General features: G+C 39.1%; 1 protein-coding gene across 2 annotated transcripts; it reads right to left on the reverse strand.

The window, feature by feature from the left end:
* Positions 1-1,923: 1,923 nt before the first annotated feature.
* LOC101862256 lies at positions 1,924-19,477 on the reverse strand. 2 transcript variants are annotated; one of them, XM_005095384.3, is made up of 13 exons: positions 19,157-19,477; positions 17,235-17,320; positions 15,737-15,833; positions 14,726-14,884; positions 14,017-14,184; positions 12,869-12,994; positions 11,015-11,138; positions 9,287-9,506; positions 8,922-9,016; positions 8,458-8,584; positions 7,564-7,648; positions 3,743-6,559; positions 1,924-2,580 (listed from the first exon to the last, which is right to left on the reverse strand). In XM_005095384.3, exons 1-13 carry the CDS (start codon positions 19,298-19,300, stop codon positions 2,263-2,265), a joined length of 4,566 nt encoding a protein of 1,521 aa, XP_005095441.1. In that variant the 5' UTR covers positions 19,301-19,477; the 3' UTR covers positions 1,924-2,262. The 2 variants fall into 2 exon arrangements, with proteins under 2 accessions (XP_005095441.1, XP_012936296.1); XM_013080842.2 differs by having other exon boundaries at positions 9,287-9,524.
* Between the last annotated feature and the right edge of the window lie 1,134 nt (positions 19,478-20,611).

Consider the following 20,611-nt stretch of genomic DNA (forward strand, 5'->3'; position numbering starts at 1 on the left):
ATTCATTCACACAGATAGGGAAAAGTTCGAAGAAGCCCAAACTTAACAATACAGGTGACAGCAGAGGATGAGACAGAAGAAGAGAAAAAGACTGGGAAAGAAGCTGAAAATATTCCTGAGAAAAAGGAGAAGAGGAAAAGAAAGTAAAAATTTTTTATAACATAACACACACAAAAATAGAAATAAAATGAAATCAAACACACAGATTTTTGTTACTCTGAACGAAACCAGCAGAGGACAAAATGAAGAAAGCTGAATCCCGGAACTGTCTTCATAAATATTGGCATCAAGTACAACATATCACTCATCAAGCATAGCTTTCTTCATTAAAAAAGTGTTTAAATCTGAGTAAACAAGAAGACATTTTTTGTCAATGAAGGCTCACCCTGGAACTGAATTTATGACACGCATAACAAAACTGTCATTTGTATCAGGGACTATTTTCTCACTTTAAGCACACTACTAATTTTCTTAATCAACCTCGGTAACGCGATGATGAAATACCATCAGATCCAACGACTTGTATTTAAGTATAATAGCATTATTAGAGGCACAATTTATGCTCCCATTCATCTGTTCAAATCAATGTCTGCCTTGTCTTTGTACAACTGTGCCAGGCTCGCTTATTTAAGGCCCATGTGTCATTGCAATTCAGTTAACATATACAGAATGAAACTGAACATACATATCCAGAGAAGTTCTGCTTTTAAATAAGTCTGTCCTGCTCAAGATAGATTCTTCAGGCTTTCATTGTCCACTTCACCAACAGAATTGTATAGAAACAATTCAATAACTAGCTACATATGTCAAACAGAATAAGTGAGAGGTTTCTAACTTAAAATTGGACAACAGTAAAATTCTGATCAACTATTTACAACAGTATTATTACCATTCATTCACCAAAACAAAACTCAGCTTCTCCTACAGAATTCTCACTTGTGGATAAAGATTAAGCAATACGGCATTAATTGGGCACTTTGGTACTATATTTGGGAAATAAAAAATACCAATCATAAATCCCACGGTCATATCATATGCTGCTCAAAAGGTTTAAGACTGGTGAAATCTTTGCTGATCACAAAAGCCATTAACTGTCAAAATTGACGGTGGAGAGTTTTGATTTATGCACAACCATTATTAACACATTTGAGCTTTGCAAGGCAAACACTTGCACGCAGCAGTTTAAACAGCAGTCAACACCTCAGATCCCGACACCTAGCATGAGGGTTTACCTTAGTTCCCACTTTTCTTAAGACAAATTTGTACTTTTGGAGAAAAAAGATATTATCAAAGGTCCAGTAGACAGTGACCACATAATGACTTGACTGTAAAAAAAAAAAAAAAACCCCAAAAGAATGAGCAAATGATGAGCTCACTTAAAAATCAAACAGAAGAGATCAGAGAACCGTAAAAGGAGACATTCACGCAGCATGGCACGACAATGCGCAGCCTACTAACTTACATACCCTTTATGGTAAATCACATAATATAATCTGACTGCACACTCCAAAAAATAGGGAATTATGAAAAACTGAGTGGGATCTTTTGAAAGACGAAAAATTAGGACATTCTGATTTATTTAACAGAATACTTTACAGGTCTGCAGATGTCACTTTTGTCACTACTGCTGATTTTAAAGAAAGTGGAATTCATTTTGACTCTTTATCAAAGGTTGTTCCCTACTACTCTAATCTGGATAGGGTCCTATTTGCCTAACACATTCCGCTTGTTTTTTTACGTCCACAGCAGTGAAATCTTAAGTAAAGACTATTTATAGTACTCAAAAAGTCAAATATAGAAAAAGGAAATCGTGGGATAACATAGAGAAATGAAAAAGAAGGAAAGGGAGACGAGAGGTGGAAGTTTAAAAAGGGAAAAATGAAATGTAGTGGGGGGTGGGGGGGAGGAAGAGAGACAGAGAGAGAGAGAGAAAGAGAGAAAGAGAGACAAACAGACAGACAGACAGACAAACAGACAGAAAGAGAGAGAAGAGATAAGTGAGGAGATGAAAATCTTTATGCATTATAGCACCACCTGGAAATCAAGTAAAATTACATACGTGGTACATAGAGACACCCAACATCAGATATGTTTAGGATTATCTTGAGCTTTCAATGTCACAAATAAGAAGCAAGGATATTTACAAGAACACATTATCATTACCCAGCAATAAAATAAATCATTGTCCTTAAGCTAAAATTAAGGAAAAAAAAATCTACGGAAATCACTCATTTGGATTCCAAATAAGATAAAAATGTTTTTCTAGGAATTACTTTCTTCTTCTCCATCAAGCTTTAGCCATACAGATGAAAAAGACATTCCAGTGCCATTATCTTGCTGTGACTGTGACGCTGGGTGGCGCGGAGAGTGGCGAGGCGAGCGACGTGGGGAATGACGTGGCGAGCGGCGTACCTGAGACCTTGGGGAGCGGGGAGCATTCTTACGAGGAGATAGCATGCCATTCTTCGCCTTCTTCACTGGGTGTAGTGTCTGGGGATGGCCTGGGTTGGACGTGCTTGCTTGATCCATGGCAAACTGGACCCTGAGAGGCGTGTGACCAGCCAGGCTTTTTGGCTTTACCTGACAACACAGAAAACAGGTAACAGCAAAATTCATAGGCTATGTGTGAAACAAAGCAAACTGACTGAGATGGTATGGGCATATATAACAAGATCAACAGGACTCTACTGGGCACGGTACAAGGAGGGGCAAGGAAAGGCAGACAGAAAAAGAGATGGGAAGATAAACACAACGGAATAGACAGCTTTAAATTTAAGTGAAGCCCTTCAAAGGCTGAGAATAGAGAAGAATGGAGAAAAGCAGTTGCCTAGTCATCCTTGGTGCCCCAACTGTAATCTAGACTAGTAAGTAAGTGTGTTACACCAACATTAACACAGTTTAAATTTCGTAGCCTGGCAAAATCTGGCCGTAAGTGGGGCTGGCGGTATAATAATAATAAATTACATTTATTTAGCGCTCAACCCCGATTATAGTACACAGGCTCTGAGCGCTTTAAAATACAGTACAACGTACAGCAGTAACATAAAACATAGTGTTCTGACTAAAAGAAAATAACTCAAAATATCCATCTCATAATGAAGTTTAACGGCATTCTCCATCCTCAGAGTAGGATATATATGGAGTTGACACTGTGAAAAACGGATTTAAGCAACAACCTAACGAATTTATATCTTATGCTTGAGGCTGACCATGAATATTGTTATCCCTTCTGAAAGGTATACTGTTCAATTAAGTGTACAGCTGTTTAATAAAATCTTTCATTATGCTTTTTTCCTCCTTTTAATGGAAAAAGTACTCTTTGATACAGAACATCTGTTGACAATACGTCTTCATGGGTATTTTTTAAAAAGCAGATGAGGAGTGGTTTTGTTTTAAACCCCATCCGTCCGTACGCCCTGGGGTCATTTTGTACCCCTGGGGTTGTAAATCTTCACATTTAAGAATACTTCTAGTACGAAGATCTCTTTGAAACTTTCAGTATTTCTCAAAAAATCATTTTGACAGACTGCTATGCAAAGCGTACGGATCGGATTAATGAGTAAATTTTCTCTTTGGAAAGTGGTGGCACAGAGTTCCCCACGTTGTACAGATACGATAGTAAAACACCAGGTACGAATAGGGTTAAGCAAACTTCATTGCAGAATCCCGAAATTTCCACCCAAGTATTGGAATTGCTTTCTATCTAATAAAGAGCATCACACACACACACAAGTACACTTACACTTTCTTCTGGATCTCGACTCTTGGATGCAGATGGACTGCTCGGCATTGAGTCTGCGGTGTTGGTGGACTCTTGCAGAGGTGACTTCAGTGGAGACTTGAGATGATCCCCGGCCTTCAGAAACTTCTCGGACTCCGGCGTTGTCACAGCATTGATGGTTTCCATCAGCGAGTCACTCAGTTCGATGCGCTGCCTCTTAGATGGAGACTGGAAAGATGGTGAGGAAGCTGAACCAAGGGCTGACAATTTCTTCTTTTTGGACGACTGTTGATGACGGTCTTGGAATTGGAATTTATGATGGGCTTCGCTATTCAGAGCTTCCGTATCATTGGAAATACTGTCAGAATCCGGCGAATTTTCACCCTGGTCAGAGGACGACTCAGATGCTGCTCCCTTCACTTCCATGACTGTGATATTTCCTTCAGAGCCATAGGCCTCAGACTCTGGATCTGAATCATCTTGGGGGGAGTTTGAGGAAAATGAGGCCCTCTCACTTCTGGAGGTGGACCGTTCTCTGGCAAAGCTGGCAATTTCTCTATACTGCCGAGCTTTTTCCTCGTTTTTAGCAAATATAGTAGGAATGCGAACAGGAGACGAAGCCCTTCTGTGTCTGGCCGCCTTGCGGGTGCTAGAAGACTGGGGCTGTGGCTGGGAGAAATGTTTGACACTTTCAGCCACAGAGCCTGCTTTGCGCTCTGAAATGTCCAAAATGCTGTCATGCTTCTGAAGAGCTATCTTAGCCCTCTTGATCCTCATTGGGCCATGTTCAGCTAGGGACTTGTCCAAAATGCCACTCAAGGTCATAGATTTGTCGCTTTCACTTAGTTTTCCGTGTCTGGATGTCAAGGGTCTTTTGAACTCTGCCACTGAATCATCAGTGGCACTGGCACCCTCTGATTGTTCATCACTGCTATTAGCTTGAACTGTTGGAACATTGCCGTTTTCACAAGTGGCGGCATCAGTAATGTCGTTTTTAACCTCGTCTCCTTTCCCCACCACATCATCCTGCTGACAGTCATCCTGCATAACTTCATCACCGCTTTTTTGCTCAAGCACACTAACCTCCATCTTTGATGAATACTCTGAAACTTTGTGGCCAATTTCAGTAGGCTCTGATTGCTCCTCTACCTGCAACTCAAGCTGGGATTCATCAGCAAAAACGTGACTGTCGAGGGACAATCCATCCCAGTCAGAAGAGATCTGACTCATGTTTGACGCGCTACTGCTTCTGTTGGCAGTGTCTTGACTGACATCAGACCTGCTGCTCCTTGTGCTGTGACGGAATGACGAGCTGAGACTTCGCCGCTTCTCGTAGAAGCTAGCACGGAGTGTATTCTTCATCTCCTCTCTGTGGGCCGAGCGTTTGGGAGATCTTACTGGTACAGCAACATCCGTAGACAAAGGTGCCAAGTCAGCTTGTGGGGCCATGAAACCGGCCCTGGCCAACAATTTGTGGGTGTCCCGACTGATCTGTAAATAAGGTTTATAGTTAAACTTTTTACCTGCAGGAGACAACGCGTGCAGACTATTTGCTCGAACTGGGGTTGCAACTCTTGGAGCAGTTTGTAGATCTTCAGCAGACACCGATTTCTTCCGATGGACATTTATCTTATCAGGAATGTTGGCCAGAGATTTGCATTCACTTAAGTTCTCCTCATCCCCTTTGAGCTGATCGATTGCTGGTACAGACGATGCTGATGATGATTCTTCGGAACCATAGTTGTCAGAAAGTAGCCTCATTCCTGGTCCACTCTTATCAGTTTGTCTTTTATGAGGTCGCAGCACAACGTAATCTCCCTCCACGTTCTGATGTCGTTTTTCCTCTTCCAGTGCACTTTGAACACCTGTAAGGGTCACGTAGACATCATCTGGTTGGCTCTCATTGAACCGGGTGGCCCTCTTGAGAGAAGGGTGGCCATGGCTGGATCCAGCTGTTAAAGCCATTGGTTTACAAAAATTGGCCCCGTCGAGTGAACTTTGACTCCTCTCAGAGCCCTCACCCTTGACTGCAGATGGGGCCAGTCCAGGATCGGACACAGAACTAACAATGGACGAACCAGAGGTCGAGCGAACTCCAAGAGCCGAATACCTGCCCGACTCAGTCCTCCTCATGACAGTGCCCCCGGAGATTGTGGAAAACCCAGCCAAGGATTCCTCGTCTGACTCAATATTAACTTCCATGTCCTCATTCCCGTCCCGGATGATTTGAACTTTTTCCTCCTCTGCAGGACCATCACCAAACCCAACAGGTGGGGGTATTATTATATCTAATAAATTGGTGTCCATATTAGAGGGCCCACTCTTATTTAAATCATTCAGACCATTCAGTTCTACGTCTTCTGTGGATTTTGAATTTTTCCCTTTGCCCTTTTTATTCATCCCTAGATCGTACTCATCGCGTCTGCTTCTCCTCAGCTCAGTGTCAGCTTGTATGTCAATCGCGTCGGGAACCACAGGAACAATCACGGGGCACGGTTCTCCAATGCTAACTCTGCCCACCATTTTCCTGTGCTTCAAGAGGTCAGTCTTAAGTCCACTGCTCCCTGCACCGCTCATCAGACCTCTTCTGGCACTCTGTCTTTCCAAGGGAATCGAATGACCAGTTGATCTTCTTGTTACCCCAGCCTCACTTGCACCACTAATAGTGTGAGTACCGTTTGACTCTCGCAGGTCCGAGTCTGAAGAACTTTTGCCTGCAGCAAGAGCTTCCTCACGGAGAGACGGAGAGGACACACTGTGCGTGATTCCTACGTCTCGATCTGCTGGCTTCGAGGTTCCACTCAATGAAAGACGTGCCCCAAGACTGTCATGGCTCTCCTGAGAAGAAACGGATAAAAAAAAGATGATGTATTTGTCATACTACAACATTCATTATACAACAGCACATTTACATGTACATTCAAGAACATAATGACAAATATGCACTTTCAATGCAAAGCATAACCTGTCAATCATTCATTTTAAAACCTTATCACTGGTCATTTTACTAAAGAAAGAGTTGTTCACCTTTATCGTAATTCAAAGCGGTAAGATAGAGAAAAAAAGACACCCTTGCTTCTGTACGTGAAATGGCCAATGAAATAGCAAGATGACAAAAATGGGAGGGAATATGAAAGCAGCGGCCATCTCTAAATGAGTGAAAGTTCACGTCTCACAGAGCATGGCCAAAGAAACATCAAATCAGATTTCACTCTTACTACACATGTAAATGTAATCACCAGCAGTGATTAAAAAAACTGAGACTTTTGACAATTCATTGTCAATTGTGCTACAGCCTCTTGTATGCGCATTTCATAAGCAGAGAAAGTAGAAAATAGAACAACTTTTAAAAACTACTTTCTTTGTTCATTTACTTAATATTGAAAGCTGTTAATCAAACTCAAATGACAATAAAAATGCCTATCATCGCCCAGGTACTGCCCTCCCTACTTTATCCCAGCAGATGGAATATTCATGAAACTGCTTTCAAACTGTTTACAAAACTGAAAACAGATAACAAACTTGGGAACTTAGAATTCAAAATGTAAGTACAAATTTAAAGTAGAATCCATGGTAAAAAAAACAACACTGCTGCATCTGAATGTTTAAAACACTGTAAGTCATTCAAACTCACTTTCTCAGATGGAAAATATTGCTGAAGTATTTCAATATCTAAATCCCAATACAAACATGAAAAATAAAACTCTTTCACTTGGAAAGAAATAAAACATTGGTGAGGAATACTATTCAGATACAATGCTGAAAACTCACTGTCAGGCAAAAGAAAAGAAACTGTCGCTGAAGGATGTTGATGTTTAAATTCCAATGAAAATAAAACTTACTTTCTCAGATCGGCCACCCAAACGGCCGAAAAAACCTCTCTTGCCCTTGGGTGTCGGGGACAGACCTCTGCTTTCAACTAGTTGCCTGGAAGCAAAATCAGGAAAAAATATACCATCAGAAGCTAAAGAAATACAGGAATGTCACTGACATTTTGTAAAAATAACTGAAAATTTAAACCGAGTCGCATTTTTATCATCTAAAAAAAAAGGACAATTCACAGAGAACTCATATGCGGTTAAACAAATATAAGTGCTCAGAATGATAAGAGTTCTTTCCAGTGAAATAGGAAATAAAGGACAAAAAAAAATAACTATGACATCTCTGTAAATACAATAGCTTTGTGCAGAGTGGACTACAGAATTGGTGTGATTCTTGCAACAAGTCACACTTTATCAAAATAAGGCAACACTCCAGAGATCTCCCTACCCATCCAAGCAAAAAGCTTTCCATAGAAGTCATAGTGGGTGGTCAGAACATAACCAGGACACAATCTATTCTTTTTTCAATTTTGCTATTTGCTTTTGTTTTTGCCAAGGAATGAAAGTAACCGGAAAGAGTGTATAACATTTAGTAGTAGTAGTAGTAGTATAAGGTTTTACGGCGCTCGCAACTGCTAAGGTCATATGAGCACGCGTGTATAGCATTTTGGCCAGAGTGAAAACTACAAAATGGTGATATGACAAAAAGAAAAAGAAACAAAAAAAAATTAATAATTTTTTATAACACTGAAACCACTTTTGCTATTGAATCAGTTTAATGCAATACTAGAGAATAGTTTTGATTTTTTAGCAGTCTCATGTTCTCTCAACACAAGTAGGGCATCTTGGAGATAATTGTACAGTGTACAGCTTGTGAGATTTGCAAAAGGAAAAATTTAAGTAATAGATACCAACCCTTTCAACCTTTTACTGCTTGCAGGAGAGCTGAAGAGATTAATTTTTTTACGGGAGGCCTTTGATCCACTGACAGGTGTGGTCGAGTTCAGATATGGTGCACGAGAAACATCAAGAAAACTGCTCTCTGTTGGAAGAAAAAAACCCAGCCCAATTAGCTCAATAATAAAAAGTCTATCAAGGAAGATCACAAAGGCATAAATCAAGACCACCATTGAGCCCAAAAGCATTAATGATTATTGGTAATGCAACTTCAAAATTTACTTCACAAGGCCTAGTCTTTTAGTTTCTCTGTGAGGAAAACATAAATTTCAAAATTCAAGAAATTTTTAAAAAAGGGTTTCCTCAGACATGTATCTAGTTACACTACTGCTGCAAAATTTGGAGAACTCTTATGGAGAATTTAAAAAATGACAGAGGTAAAACAAAAAAACAAAAACTCAATGTAAATCTATACACAATACCATCAAGGGTTGGTGGTCGTTTCACTGCGGACGCTGGTGTAAAAGGTGTAGACGCAAGGGCCGATCTTTGGGGCAGGTTTCCCAAAATATTTTTTCTGAAAAAAATAAAAAATATAAAAAAAAAGAATAGCTTTGTGGAAAACCTGATGGGGTGGGGGAGAAGAGGTTATCAGGAACAATGGAATGCTTCACATTTTGGTGAAAGAGAATAACAACTAAATAATTTGCTTTTCAGCAACTGGGTATCTTACTTTTTGGCAGCAATAAAATGAACAATTGAATAACTTAATTTTTGGTAGTATTGAAATTAACAATTGAATAACTTACTTTTTGGCAGTATTGAAAGGAACAAGTGAATAACTTACTTTTTGGTGGCAGAGAAAGGAACAGTATCCCCTGAAGCACGCCTTTTCCTGATGTGAGGAGTTGTCAAATTGGCAGAAGATTCTTCCAGCATCCGGCTGGCATCCATGGATGTGTTTGAGGCTAGAGACATCTCCCCGTGGAAGGTACTGGCGGAGGACATGTTGATGCTCTTCCCATCCGTGCTCCTCCGAAACTTGTTAGCAATTGAGTTGACCAGACCTGTGAGGGAGCAGATAACTAATGAATCGCATACATACACCCACAGAACTTTAAAAAACACACTCCTGGAAAAGAGCGTGTCATGAATTTCACACACCTACAGAACTTTTCAAACCTTACTTCTGCAAAAGAGCATAATCTAATGAATCACATACAGCGATAGAATTTTTTGAAACCTATTCCCACAAAAGAGTATTCTGATGAATAATATACACTGAGGTAAAAGGAGGATGAAGACAGTGGACAAGGCATTCATTGAGGAGAATTGTATAAACAGGACAAAGGCCAACGAATAGATACTTCCATGTATTTTTTTGGTTGTGACAAAAAAAAAAACTTTAAAAGAGAAGTACACCTGCCACACTTAATCAATGGGATCGGTACTTGATGTAAACAAATAGGATCAACAACAAATCGCCAAGGTGGCTGGAAAGCTGACTTAGAAATTTTCCTGGGGTATCCATAAATTAAAATATCCATGCATACGCCCTGTGTTAGACACCCCTGGAAAATGAGTGTGTGTTCATTATCATTATTTGTTTCAAAATCCTGAAGTATCACGTCAAGCACTCCTAGTCCAAGTGTCTAGAGCCAGCCTCCCCACACCAATAAGTCCCAAAAGGCACTTCAGCTTCAATCAGCGTGAATGAACTTTAAATGACTCCGCGCAAGTCACACGCCGAAGTCATGTCGCGTAATGTAAATGCGCACTTGAAACAGTTTTACTGACGGGTCTTGATGACTGGTCCGACTAACCAGAGCTCGGAGAAAACTTATTTTTAAAATAACAGCAGAACTACGAATATAAATTAATCATTTCTATGTCGCAATTGAAACAGTTGTCATGCCATCATCAGAGAATTCTGAGTGGTTTTAAAGTTTTAGTAAGAGTTTTACGGCACTTGCAACACAATAAGGTCATATAAGTGCCGAAGATTAGAGGTGTTACAAGAGAGTAACAAACATAAAAAAAGGAGGGGGAGATAAGGATGATAGATGTTTGATTGGAAAGAACGAGCAAACCACACCTGAGCACCCGTCAACCACCCATATTTCTGAGAGGAGACAAAAATGTGCAAGCAAAAGTTCCAACACAACTTGGGGCCAGTCAACTACTAAATCCGGCATCGATATTTTGGAAAATAGTGCCCTGAGTTCCTGCTGACAAAAATAAAACGGGTGCCTCCTGCAACAGAGAAGAAGGCAGAGTAAGTTTTTTGAAAAATCTGGCGCAACAGACGGAACAAGAAAAACAAAACAAAACGGGATATAGATCTATGTGATTGAAATCGGGAAAATTGAGATACTTCAGATTTGGGGGGAAAAAATCGGGATATCCTGATTAAATCGGGATGAGTAGCAGGTTTGGAGAAGCACGCCAACATAGAAATGGTCATTCGGTGCTAAAAACTGATACACAGAAAACAGAATTAGCAGAGGAAAAATAGAGAACTACATCTTTACTCCTAGTGGGTGATTGACAATATAAACAAACATGATGTACATACCAGAGAGAGAACTACTTCGCCTTCTTTTCTTCTTGAGAGCAATGTCCTTGGACTCTTCGAGCATGTTGTCATCACTGGCATCCAGCTCATCGTCCGTGGGATAATATTCGGCCATCAGCTTCAGCTAGAGGGAGAGAAATCGTGTGTTCGTCATTATATGGTAAAACAGTGACAGTACACATAGCCCGGAAAGCTTTCTCTCACAGACAGAATTCAAAGAATAATTAATAAAAAGTCTACAGACACATCTATTCAACACTATCCTTTGCCAGTAGTTTTTGTATGTGAGAATGTGTGCTGGTCTGGGAATTGTATGTGTAAGTATTGTTAAATGGCCTCACAATGTTTTCTGTCTTTTGATTTGGCAGTCAAGTTGTGTGATAATTCTACATTGTACAGCCCTTGAAGCCTTCTAGGGATTAAGCACCACATAAATTGCATCATAAAGAGCTGACCCTTTTGCTTCAATGAACTTGATTTTGAAAGAAAATAGAACAACAAACAAGAAAGATATACTGCTTCTCTCAAAGGGTTATTTTGGAAACGTGATACAGTCATAATGATCACATTTCTCAGATCCCTCCATAGTATTCTCCATCTCGACTATGACCAGACCACACTCCACTACTTTCACAGAGAAAAAAATCCTAAAGCATATATTCCTTATGTCATCGCCTCAGAACTATTTTGTCCAAAGTGTACAAAAGTAAAGAAGCATTTTAGACCAAATCGTTCTGAGGAGACGATATGGCATCGGTAGTTTAGTGGTTACGCTACCTGACTCGTAATCTTGAAGTTGCGAGTTCTGGGGTTTGAGCCACAGGTCTGACATTGTGTCCTTCAGAAAGGCACTTTACACTAATTTTCCTCACTTCACCCAGGTAAGAATGGGTACCCAGCTATAGACAGCGAAAGATGTTGTCAGTATGATAATGTTTTAGCGCCTATAAATGACAGCTTGCATTGTTTGCTTCCCGGGAAGTTGAGATTGTTTCAGAATGCTATCAGGTCTGCTTTGGTAATAGTATAGATTGTAAAGCGCACAGAGTATGCTATTGAGCTGGAATTTGCGTTATACAAATGCTATCTATTACCATTATTATTACAAAGAGCTCAGAGCTGACAAAACATTTTTACAACTGCCCAATCCTTTCACCAAAGTGAATTTAAAGTATTCCAACAATCAAAGCCAGAACAACTTGTGATAAATGCATGTCTGCTTGCTGTCAAGTAAAAGTCATCCCAGGCCATCCTTTCTTCAAAGCTGATACGAAACTGAAAAGCAACTAACCAGGTAACATAACCAGGCCATAGTCTGACTTACTGGTACTGATCAATCTATACAAAGATGTGCCAGACATTTAACTGGCAGAAGACCAGAGAAGGATCAACATTTCATATTTTCGTTAAGACTTTGAGAGTATTGTTCTTTGCATGAAAAAACCTTATAAAAAAACCAACTGGTCTCATTTATTTGTGTTTCCGACGTAATATATGAAACATAGAAACAAGGGTCTGTGGCGCAGTGGTTAAGCTCTACGGAACTGCATGCAGATGATGTGAATTCTTTTCCAACAGTTACATTTTTTTTGAGTATCTCAATCTGCTGGGAAATTGTATCCCATTGACCCAGCTTGCCTGTTAAATTATATAGGCCTATCATGTCGATTGGGGTGTAAAACAAAATCACTAACAGAAAAGATCATTTCAGAAATTTTATTAGTTTGACCGTAACCCACTGAAAAAGAATAGAGGCTATGTAGCAAAAGGAATTGTGACAGACAGAAATAGGAGGGCGAAGATGAAAGATTAAATTAGTAAAAAGTCTATCTTATACATCTGACATGTAGTTACCTGGTTTTGAAAACCAACTTCAACCATTCCAACTTGATCACAGTTACGGATGAGCAATTCTACTATGCATGTTTTGATGTTCAGTAGCTTTTCTTCAGCAGCATTCATTTTTTGCATCTGGCCACCCTGGAACAGACAGGGAATAGAAGAGTAGTGTAGAAATTTTAATAGTGATTTACTCATACTTTTTGTTGTGAATGCAACATGAACATACAAGTCAATCATCTTAATTATGCAGCCAGGCAGTAGGGACGGGCAGGTACTGGTACCCAGTACCGGAACTCCTGGTTCTACCGGAGGTGTCAGTACCAGCACCAGGCCTCCAGTACTGACTGTGGGAAGGAGCCAACACCAACGTTTTTTTTTTTACTGAGCCACGTGAATGGTGCAGTGTGTAGGCCTAGGACTAGCAGCTGTGACATCAAAGATGCAAAACGCAGCTGGTGACCATGATACATGACTTCAGATTCAAAATGACTACTCTTGCTTAAATTTAAAAGTGGCATTAAATCAGGTTCCATGTGAGCCACTTTGCTCATTTTCATACGCTGATTCTGAAAATGAAATAAATTTTTAGCGGTGATAATAATTTTAATAATTTTGCATGCAAAGTTTAATCCTGCGAGGTGGCAAACCGTAAAGGTATTTTGCGTTACAGTTCGCCTCTCCAATTCTGACTTGAGTGTGTGTGTGTGTGGAGATGCAGGCCGCGCTGACCGTGGCATTAGGCACAAGACGCGAAGTCTGTGACGTCACCTCCTGGGGCCACTCCCAGTACCGGTAACAGCGGTTCTCGGCACAAGTACCGACACTGGGTTTTGCCGATACTGCCCAGCACTAGCAGTCAGGCCTAGGACTCTCCTGGGCTGTTAAGTATGCGTATTTGAATAAAGTTAAAAAAGAAAAATATATCAACATGGTAACAATAAGATCATTTTACTAAGAAAGTGGAAGAAAGACAGAAACAAGAGCGGGGAAGAAATGAAGCAGAGCCTACCTGTGTCACCATTCAACCACATGCATCTTGGGCGATTACTGAAGATTGTAAACCAACCAAGTAGTCAAGAGAAAAAAAGCAGTACGCTTAATGTGTTGTTGGTGGCCATGCCATAGGCGGAACTATACTGATTACAATCACACATACTTACTTTGTTGCCGTGCATTAAATTAGGCGCCATCACCACAGCTAAATTATTAGCGGTCATTTTGTTTTTCTCTGCATTTGCTGCCACACGGCTCAGCATGTGTAAAAGATGGCGGAGAGCCCCAATGTTCTCTGTTGGAAGTAGCAGGCAAAGGCGCAGTAGTGCTCTTTTCTGAAAATCATTGAAAGCAAAGGTCACAATTTAAAATGCAAAGTACCATAACACACTGCAACCTGAAAGCAAAGTCACTGGATTTTTCTTCTTTTTTTTTGTTGAGTTTATCAACATCAATCTATTAATTTACAGTCATCACTAGCTTGCACAGCAGGCAGCACATTTTGGTAGAAAAGCAATTCTGAAAAGAAGGATGGGCAGCTCATCACAAAATTGAACAACAACCATGTGTTTCATAGATTATTGCTGCCTTATGAAACATCAAATTTTGACAAGAGTGATTTTATAAATTGAAAGGAAAGATTCATCATGTATATTTTAAAAAAATCAAACAAAAAACTATAAACAATGGTTTGTATTAACCAATACCACCATTAATTCTAATAATTTTTTAATAGCAAACTGGCACTGATGCGGTGATTTCGACTTAAGTAAAAAATGGCAATGTAAGGATTAAATCAAGAAGGCTCTTTCAGTATAATATTGGTACACAGTTATAAAATAGCATCATAATTATATATGGAAGAAATTAACTTACTGGATCCTTGTCCGGGGGCAGCTGGTAACACTTGACAAAAACATCTGTCAGGTGTGAGACAAACAAAGGCTCTGGCAACTCTCGGAAGAATTGCTTGATCAGCACAGCAACATCAAATATGTTCGCATCGGCAAAAGGCCTGCCATCTTCAATAGCTACCTGCAAGAACACATCAGATGTAATTAGTGTAATGTCCCTTACTCAGAACTATTATAAGTCAATTTAAACATCTCTATACTATCATATGATTATCTTTTAGTTTTAGTAGAGGTTTTACAGCGCTCCCAACTGCATAAAGGTCATATGAGCGCCAGAAGACTAGAGGTGTTACAAGAGAGTAACAAACATAAAAAAAAGGGGAGATAAGGACGATAGATGTTTGATAGGAAAGAAGGAGCAAACCACACCAGAGCACCCGCCAACCACCCACACGATTATCTTTGTCGTGTGTTTCTGTTCTGCACCTAAATACAATTTTTAAATACAGAAATTTATTAATAATCAAAGAAGAATAAGTCTATTAGAGAAAAGACAAAATGGAACCATGCTGAACTTCATAGGAGGGTTTGCTAAATTTAGTGGTTAGAGTAGAAAAGAAAGAAGAACAAAAGCACAGATGAATTCACAAAATGTTCATCTGAGCGTTCATTTTCATGTGGATCATTTCATCTTTAAAATAAAAGAGTTGCATCCTCAATTTCGAATTAGTTACAGTAATGAAAAACATAATAATTGTGAACAATAATAATAACAGTCACTGAGTCCTAGTACATACAATGCAAGACTAAAAAAAGACTGAAAGCAACAAAGGGAGAGTAAAGAAGTAGACACCATCCAATCACCAATAACCTCCCAGCTTCAGTGATGTAGCGCTCCCAAAAAAGTGACATGAAATTTATGCCGATACTACAATAAAAATCATACATTGCCAGAATGTGATCATTTTTGGAAATCTACACATTAGAGAGGGCTGAAAGAGATTTTTAAAATTATTCCAAACAAAAGACTTACCTTCAGCTCTTTCTGTCTGCTAACTGCACCAGATTTGCGAAAGATACCTTCACTGTCCAAATTTGCATCAATAATTTTTGCAGCATCTATTAAAAACCTGTAAATGAAATGAAATGAAAACCAAAAACCAATGGAGAAGGCATCATTCATAATTGAAATGTGTATTAAAAAAAACAAACTGCTATAAACCACAACCAAAAAGCCCTGAAACATTTTTGAGACTGCAGTCTAAGTCTTGATAATACAACAACAACAACAAAATAACGTGAAGGTCAAACTCTTAATATATATTTTATATACCCAAGCATGCCGCCAGTCAAGACAAAAGGCAACTAATTTCACAAAATAATAATAACATTTAGATTGCTTATTTTCTACGAAGAGGCATTCGGACTCGAGTCAGAATAGTCTGAATAGCCTTGCATGGCTATTCGGACTCAAAAACTCTTAACGATATCGATCCCATCATGACTTATTGATTGCTCGATGATTTTCCACACTGACTCTTCTGCTGTCATTTTAATATATTGAATTAAAATTTGATTTGCATTTTATTTGTCCTCAAGACATGACAATTTTAATGACTTTACTAACATTTTGAACTGATACCACGGCTTAATTCAGACGGTAGAAGGATTGTTGCTTGTTTAACACTATCAGAATATTAAAAAAGTGTTGTTTAGTCCTGATTTTATTTGAGCATCAGGTAAAGTATGCTGTTGGAAGAGCTTTTCCTTTAGATCACTGTTCCTTTAAATGACTGACTTTTGTTCCCTTTGGAAGGGTTTTAACTTTTCTCTTCTTAATTTCTAACTGGACTTCCAATTGATCAATGATTTTGTCTTTCTCATCAAATAAAGCGAGTTCAGACTACCTATTGATAATCCTTTTGTTGTTCTGAAACTTTCATTTTGATTTTTTTTTTTTTTTAAATTTTTTTTTTTACTGTTTTGATCTCAGACTGTGGTTTCCCTGTTTTCCTTTGTTGTGTAGTATTTCAGATTTTGCAATTGTTTTTTTCAGTTTTGACGTCACTAGACTAATACTTTTCTTAATTTGTGTTGAAAATTGTGGCCAGATCGTAGAAACCAAGGAAGGCCAAGTTCGAATTGCTTGTCCGCTTCACACCAGGTGTTTGCGCATGCTTATTGGAGTTTGAGTCCAAATAACCACGGGAGGCTTTTCAGACGAGTCCGAAAAGCCGCTGCCTATTTTCTAAGGCAAGTAAGCAAGCATATCTTTATTGACAACTGATTTTTGAAAGGAATGAGCAAAGTCATGCATTCTATTCACTTAAACATTGACACAAAGTTCATTGTACTTATTAAATTACTATTCTTCTTTTTGTGGTTCATCATAGCACATCTCACAAAAAAGTTCAAACACACACCATCTTTTCCAAACGTGATATTTTGCAGAGTTCGTTAACCAGACACTGTTCAGTAATTCAGTAAGACTTGAAAAAAAAAAGAATTTAACAACCAAGATGAAAACTTACTGTGGAACATATCCATATTCTGGAATGAAGCTACCTGGAATAACGCTCAAACTCTCTCCAAACACTTTATCTTTTGGCAGATCATCCTGTCCAGACCCATGAAGATTGAAAAAAGAAATAAAATTGATGAGACAATGAACATATATATATGAAAAATCTGGTCAGTTAAAGCTAGACCAAAAATGAGGAAGGACTTCTCTGTAATGAGCGACCACTCCAACAAACACTTGGCAACAAAGAAGGGAAATAGCCATGTATACACTTAGAAGTTCTAATCCTTGCTGACCATAGCCTTTTATAAAACCCTAACCCTCTATCTTAGCATCTAGGCTATTTTGCAGTGGTCGCTTGTTATGGAATTCCTCCTGGAAATGGTGTAAATAACATGTCACTTAAAATGATAGATTTTCTATCAAAATGAATGATTATGTCTTTAAATAATTGAACCTAGAAAATCTTAAATTGTAGCATCATGTTCAACACACAGTCTAAAAGAATTAATATTCGGATCCAAGTTCGAATAGATAACATAAAATCCGACTCGAGTTCGAATAGAACTGGCCATTTATATTTATAACCCATATATATATATATATTTATATATATAAAAAGAAAAGACTTCCGTAACGAGCGACCACCCCAAACTCTGCAATAAAGAAGGGACTTTTGCGTGGGCTGTGTAAAAGATAGGGTTTAGTATTTGGTTGGGCAATAAAGAAAATAGAAAGTAAACTGACATTGTGTTACTTTGTGTTCTCTTGTCTTCCTTTGTCTCTTCACCTACAATGTGTATTATTAGTGACATGTTAACATCTGAAAGCATACACAATAATTAAATATATAACATGATAATAAAAATCAGCGACGTGACCGTGATTCGACAAGCAAACGAATTAGTAGTCCAGTTTACTTTCTTTATTGCCCAACCAGGTACTTGTACCCTATCTTTTACATAATCTGCAGCCCACTCAGAAGTCCATTCTTCATTGCGTAGGTTGGGGTGGTCGCTCGTTACGGAAGTCCTTCCTTCAAATGACCACACTCATACTGAGTCTGAGGACAATCAAAGTCACGAGTCACTTAAGACTTTAAGGATACAGAAAAATACTATACTAGATCTAGAAGCGATTTTGTAGTTTTGTTCATTAAAGTCAGGAGTAGGGGGGTTTCAGGGGGCTTGCACCCCTGACCTAAAAAAAATATGAAGGTGGGGGGTTCAGGGGGGCGTGCTCCCCTGAATTTTATCCTAATTTGATGTCTTGCAGTTAGGTTGCATCCCTGCTCTTTGTGTAGCCTATTTCGAATAGTATTTGGTCATCATGACTTCTGGATTTCTTCTCTGGATGTAAACAAATGGATCATGGACTTTAACGAACGGTCACCTCTATTCTCACCCGGGGTGAGAATAGTGCAATGGCAGACAATGCCTACACACTACGCACATGATCATACTCAACTGAAACTAACTGAATGACTGAATTATTTAATTAAAATAAAAAATAATCTAGCACTAGATTCTAGATATATCTAGAATCTAGATCTAGATCTAGATATATCTAGATTCTAGATCTAGATATCTAGCAGTGAAGTGATGGTTGAGGCATCATCATGCAGTTCGTTGAGCACTCTTCTACCTAGATTAGATCTAGTTAGGCCTACTATGGGACTATGAAGGTTTGATATGATAATGTACAGGAGGCCCTTTTGACATGAATGAAGAATCGTCTGGAATGAGTAACGAGTGTCCAACAGCACACATATCTCCTGCCGTGAGCAACATTGCCTCTCCTTTGAGAGTGATGAACGAAAAATATTTTAGCGTTCCTGATTGTGATGTGCTTGGATTTGGATTATAAGGAGACGCCCAACAAATGAAAAGAAGCAGAGACTGGTCTCGAATCGAGGAGACTACGTTCACCTACCTGTGATACGCAACGAGACTGGTTCAGCTTCTTTAGTTTCTTGGGTTTCGGTAGCTTTAGTCCCAAAACTCTCAAATCTTGTATTACGATTGACTGGAGACGGTCAGTTCTGTCAATGTTGTTAACGAGTACACAACCATCCATGGCTATTGGACCTACAGAAAAACAAAATGAAGGATGGCGTCGTAGTTGCAGTTCACTTCATTCATCTCCTCCTGCTTCCCTGAAGGCCTGAGGGTGAAAAGGGTGTTTTCTCGAAGTGATTTGTTGTCGTCTAGGCTAGAGGCAAGGAAGGCTAGGCCTATCTTCACTCTTCACAATAACTTTTCTGCTCGTCTCTTCAAACAGTCCACATACGAATCTGATTGGCTGACCTTGGTGAAAGTTCATAATGCAGGAAGTAAACAGACATGGGTCACTTCCGGTGAAAACAAGAAGTAGACAACCCATCTCCGTGTTCGGCGAAGTTGTCTGATCGAAGAAGACTCTACAAGCTGTATAATACTTCTTATTGTAATTCCTGATTGTAGCCTTGATTAGTATGAATAGCAGTAGTCTATCTTAAAATACGTGATTGTTCCTTTCCTGGGCTCACAGCCATAACTGGATACTGAGGGTTTGATTTGAATGCTGCTCTTTTCGATGAAAGAGGTATGTGAATTGAATGCTAGCAGTCGACGAATATTATGTAGCAGAGACCTTCAATTTATTCACTGCTGTCAGGAATTCATTCATTGCGACAGTCTTTGGCATCATCATCATACATTGGCGTTGTAATTATAGTTTGTGGGTCGGAATTGTGATTATGATTCTAAAGGCTAGACATTTGTTTCAAATTCAATCTAAGTATGTCAGAGATTAGATTTTCTACGTGTTTTTGAATGTTTCCGACTTCACTACATCACGCGTGCAATATGATTAAGGTTTTAAAGATACAAGAGAGTAGTTTAGCTACCCGAGAGACTTACAAATTGATAATCATAATGGGACATTCAGTCCTATATGTCCCAATGCCCATTGCAAGTTAGGCCTGGGAGAGAAATTCGTGTAGTTTAAGCTGCAATTTTTGGCAGATTCTTTTCATGACTTTGATTGTTCATCCAGGACAGTCTGACAATACATGTATCATGCAAAAGTAAAAGCTTGCTGCTGCTGTGCATTAGTTTCTTTTAATGCTGTCTAACATTTATGTAGATCTAGATCTAGATCTAGATCTACTTAGTAAAAATGCATGTAGACCCACCTTATTTTCAACCGATCCAATTGTACTTTGTTACCTCTTTATTGTGTATAATGTCATTAATTTGTGCATCGTGCATGATAGTAAAATTCTGGGCATTTTATCGGTAGTTCCCACCCCGCAATTGTTATTCATTGGTTTGAGCCCCAAGAGAAGGGGGTTTGTGGGGGGCTTGCCCCCCTGACCTAATAAAAATATGGTTGAGGGGGGGGGGT

Source organism: Aplysia californica, unplaced genomic scaffold (assembly GCF_000002075.1).
Source record: "Aplysia californica isolate F4 #8 unplaced genomic scaffold, AplCal3.0 scaffold00102, whole genome shotgun sequence".
Classification (NCBI taxonomy): Eukaryota; Metazoa; Mollusca; class Gastropoda; order Aplysiida; family Aplysiidae; genus Aplysia; species Aplysia californica.

Coding starts and splice junctions, on each gene's coding strand:
- LOC101862256 (XM_013080842.2), bottom strand. CDS start 19,300: ATGGATGGTTGTGTACTCGTTAACAACATTGACAGAACTGACCGTCTC. Junction 11,139..12,868: donor AAGTTGGTTTTCAAAACCAG/GTAACTACATGT, acceptor CTCTCCCTCTAG/CTGAAGCTGATGGCCGAATA. Junction 8,585..8,921: donor ACGACCACCAACCCTTGATG/GTATTGTGTATA, acceptor TTCTTCCAACAG/AGAGCAGTTTTCTTGATGTT.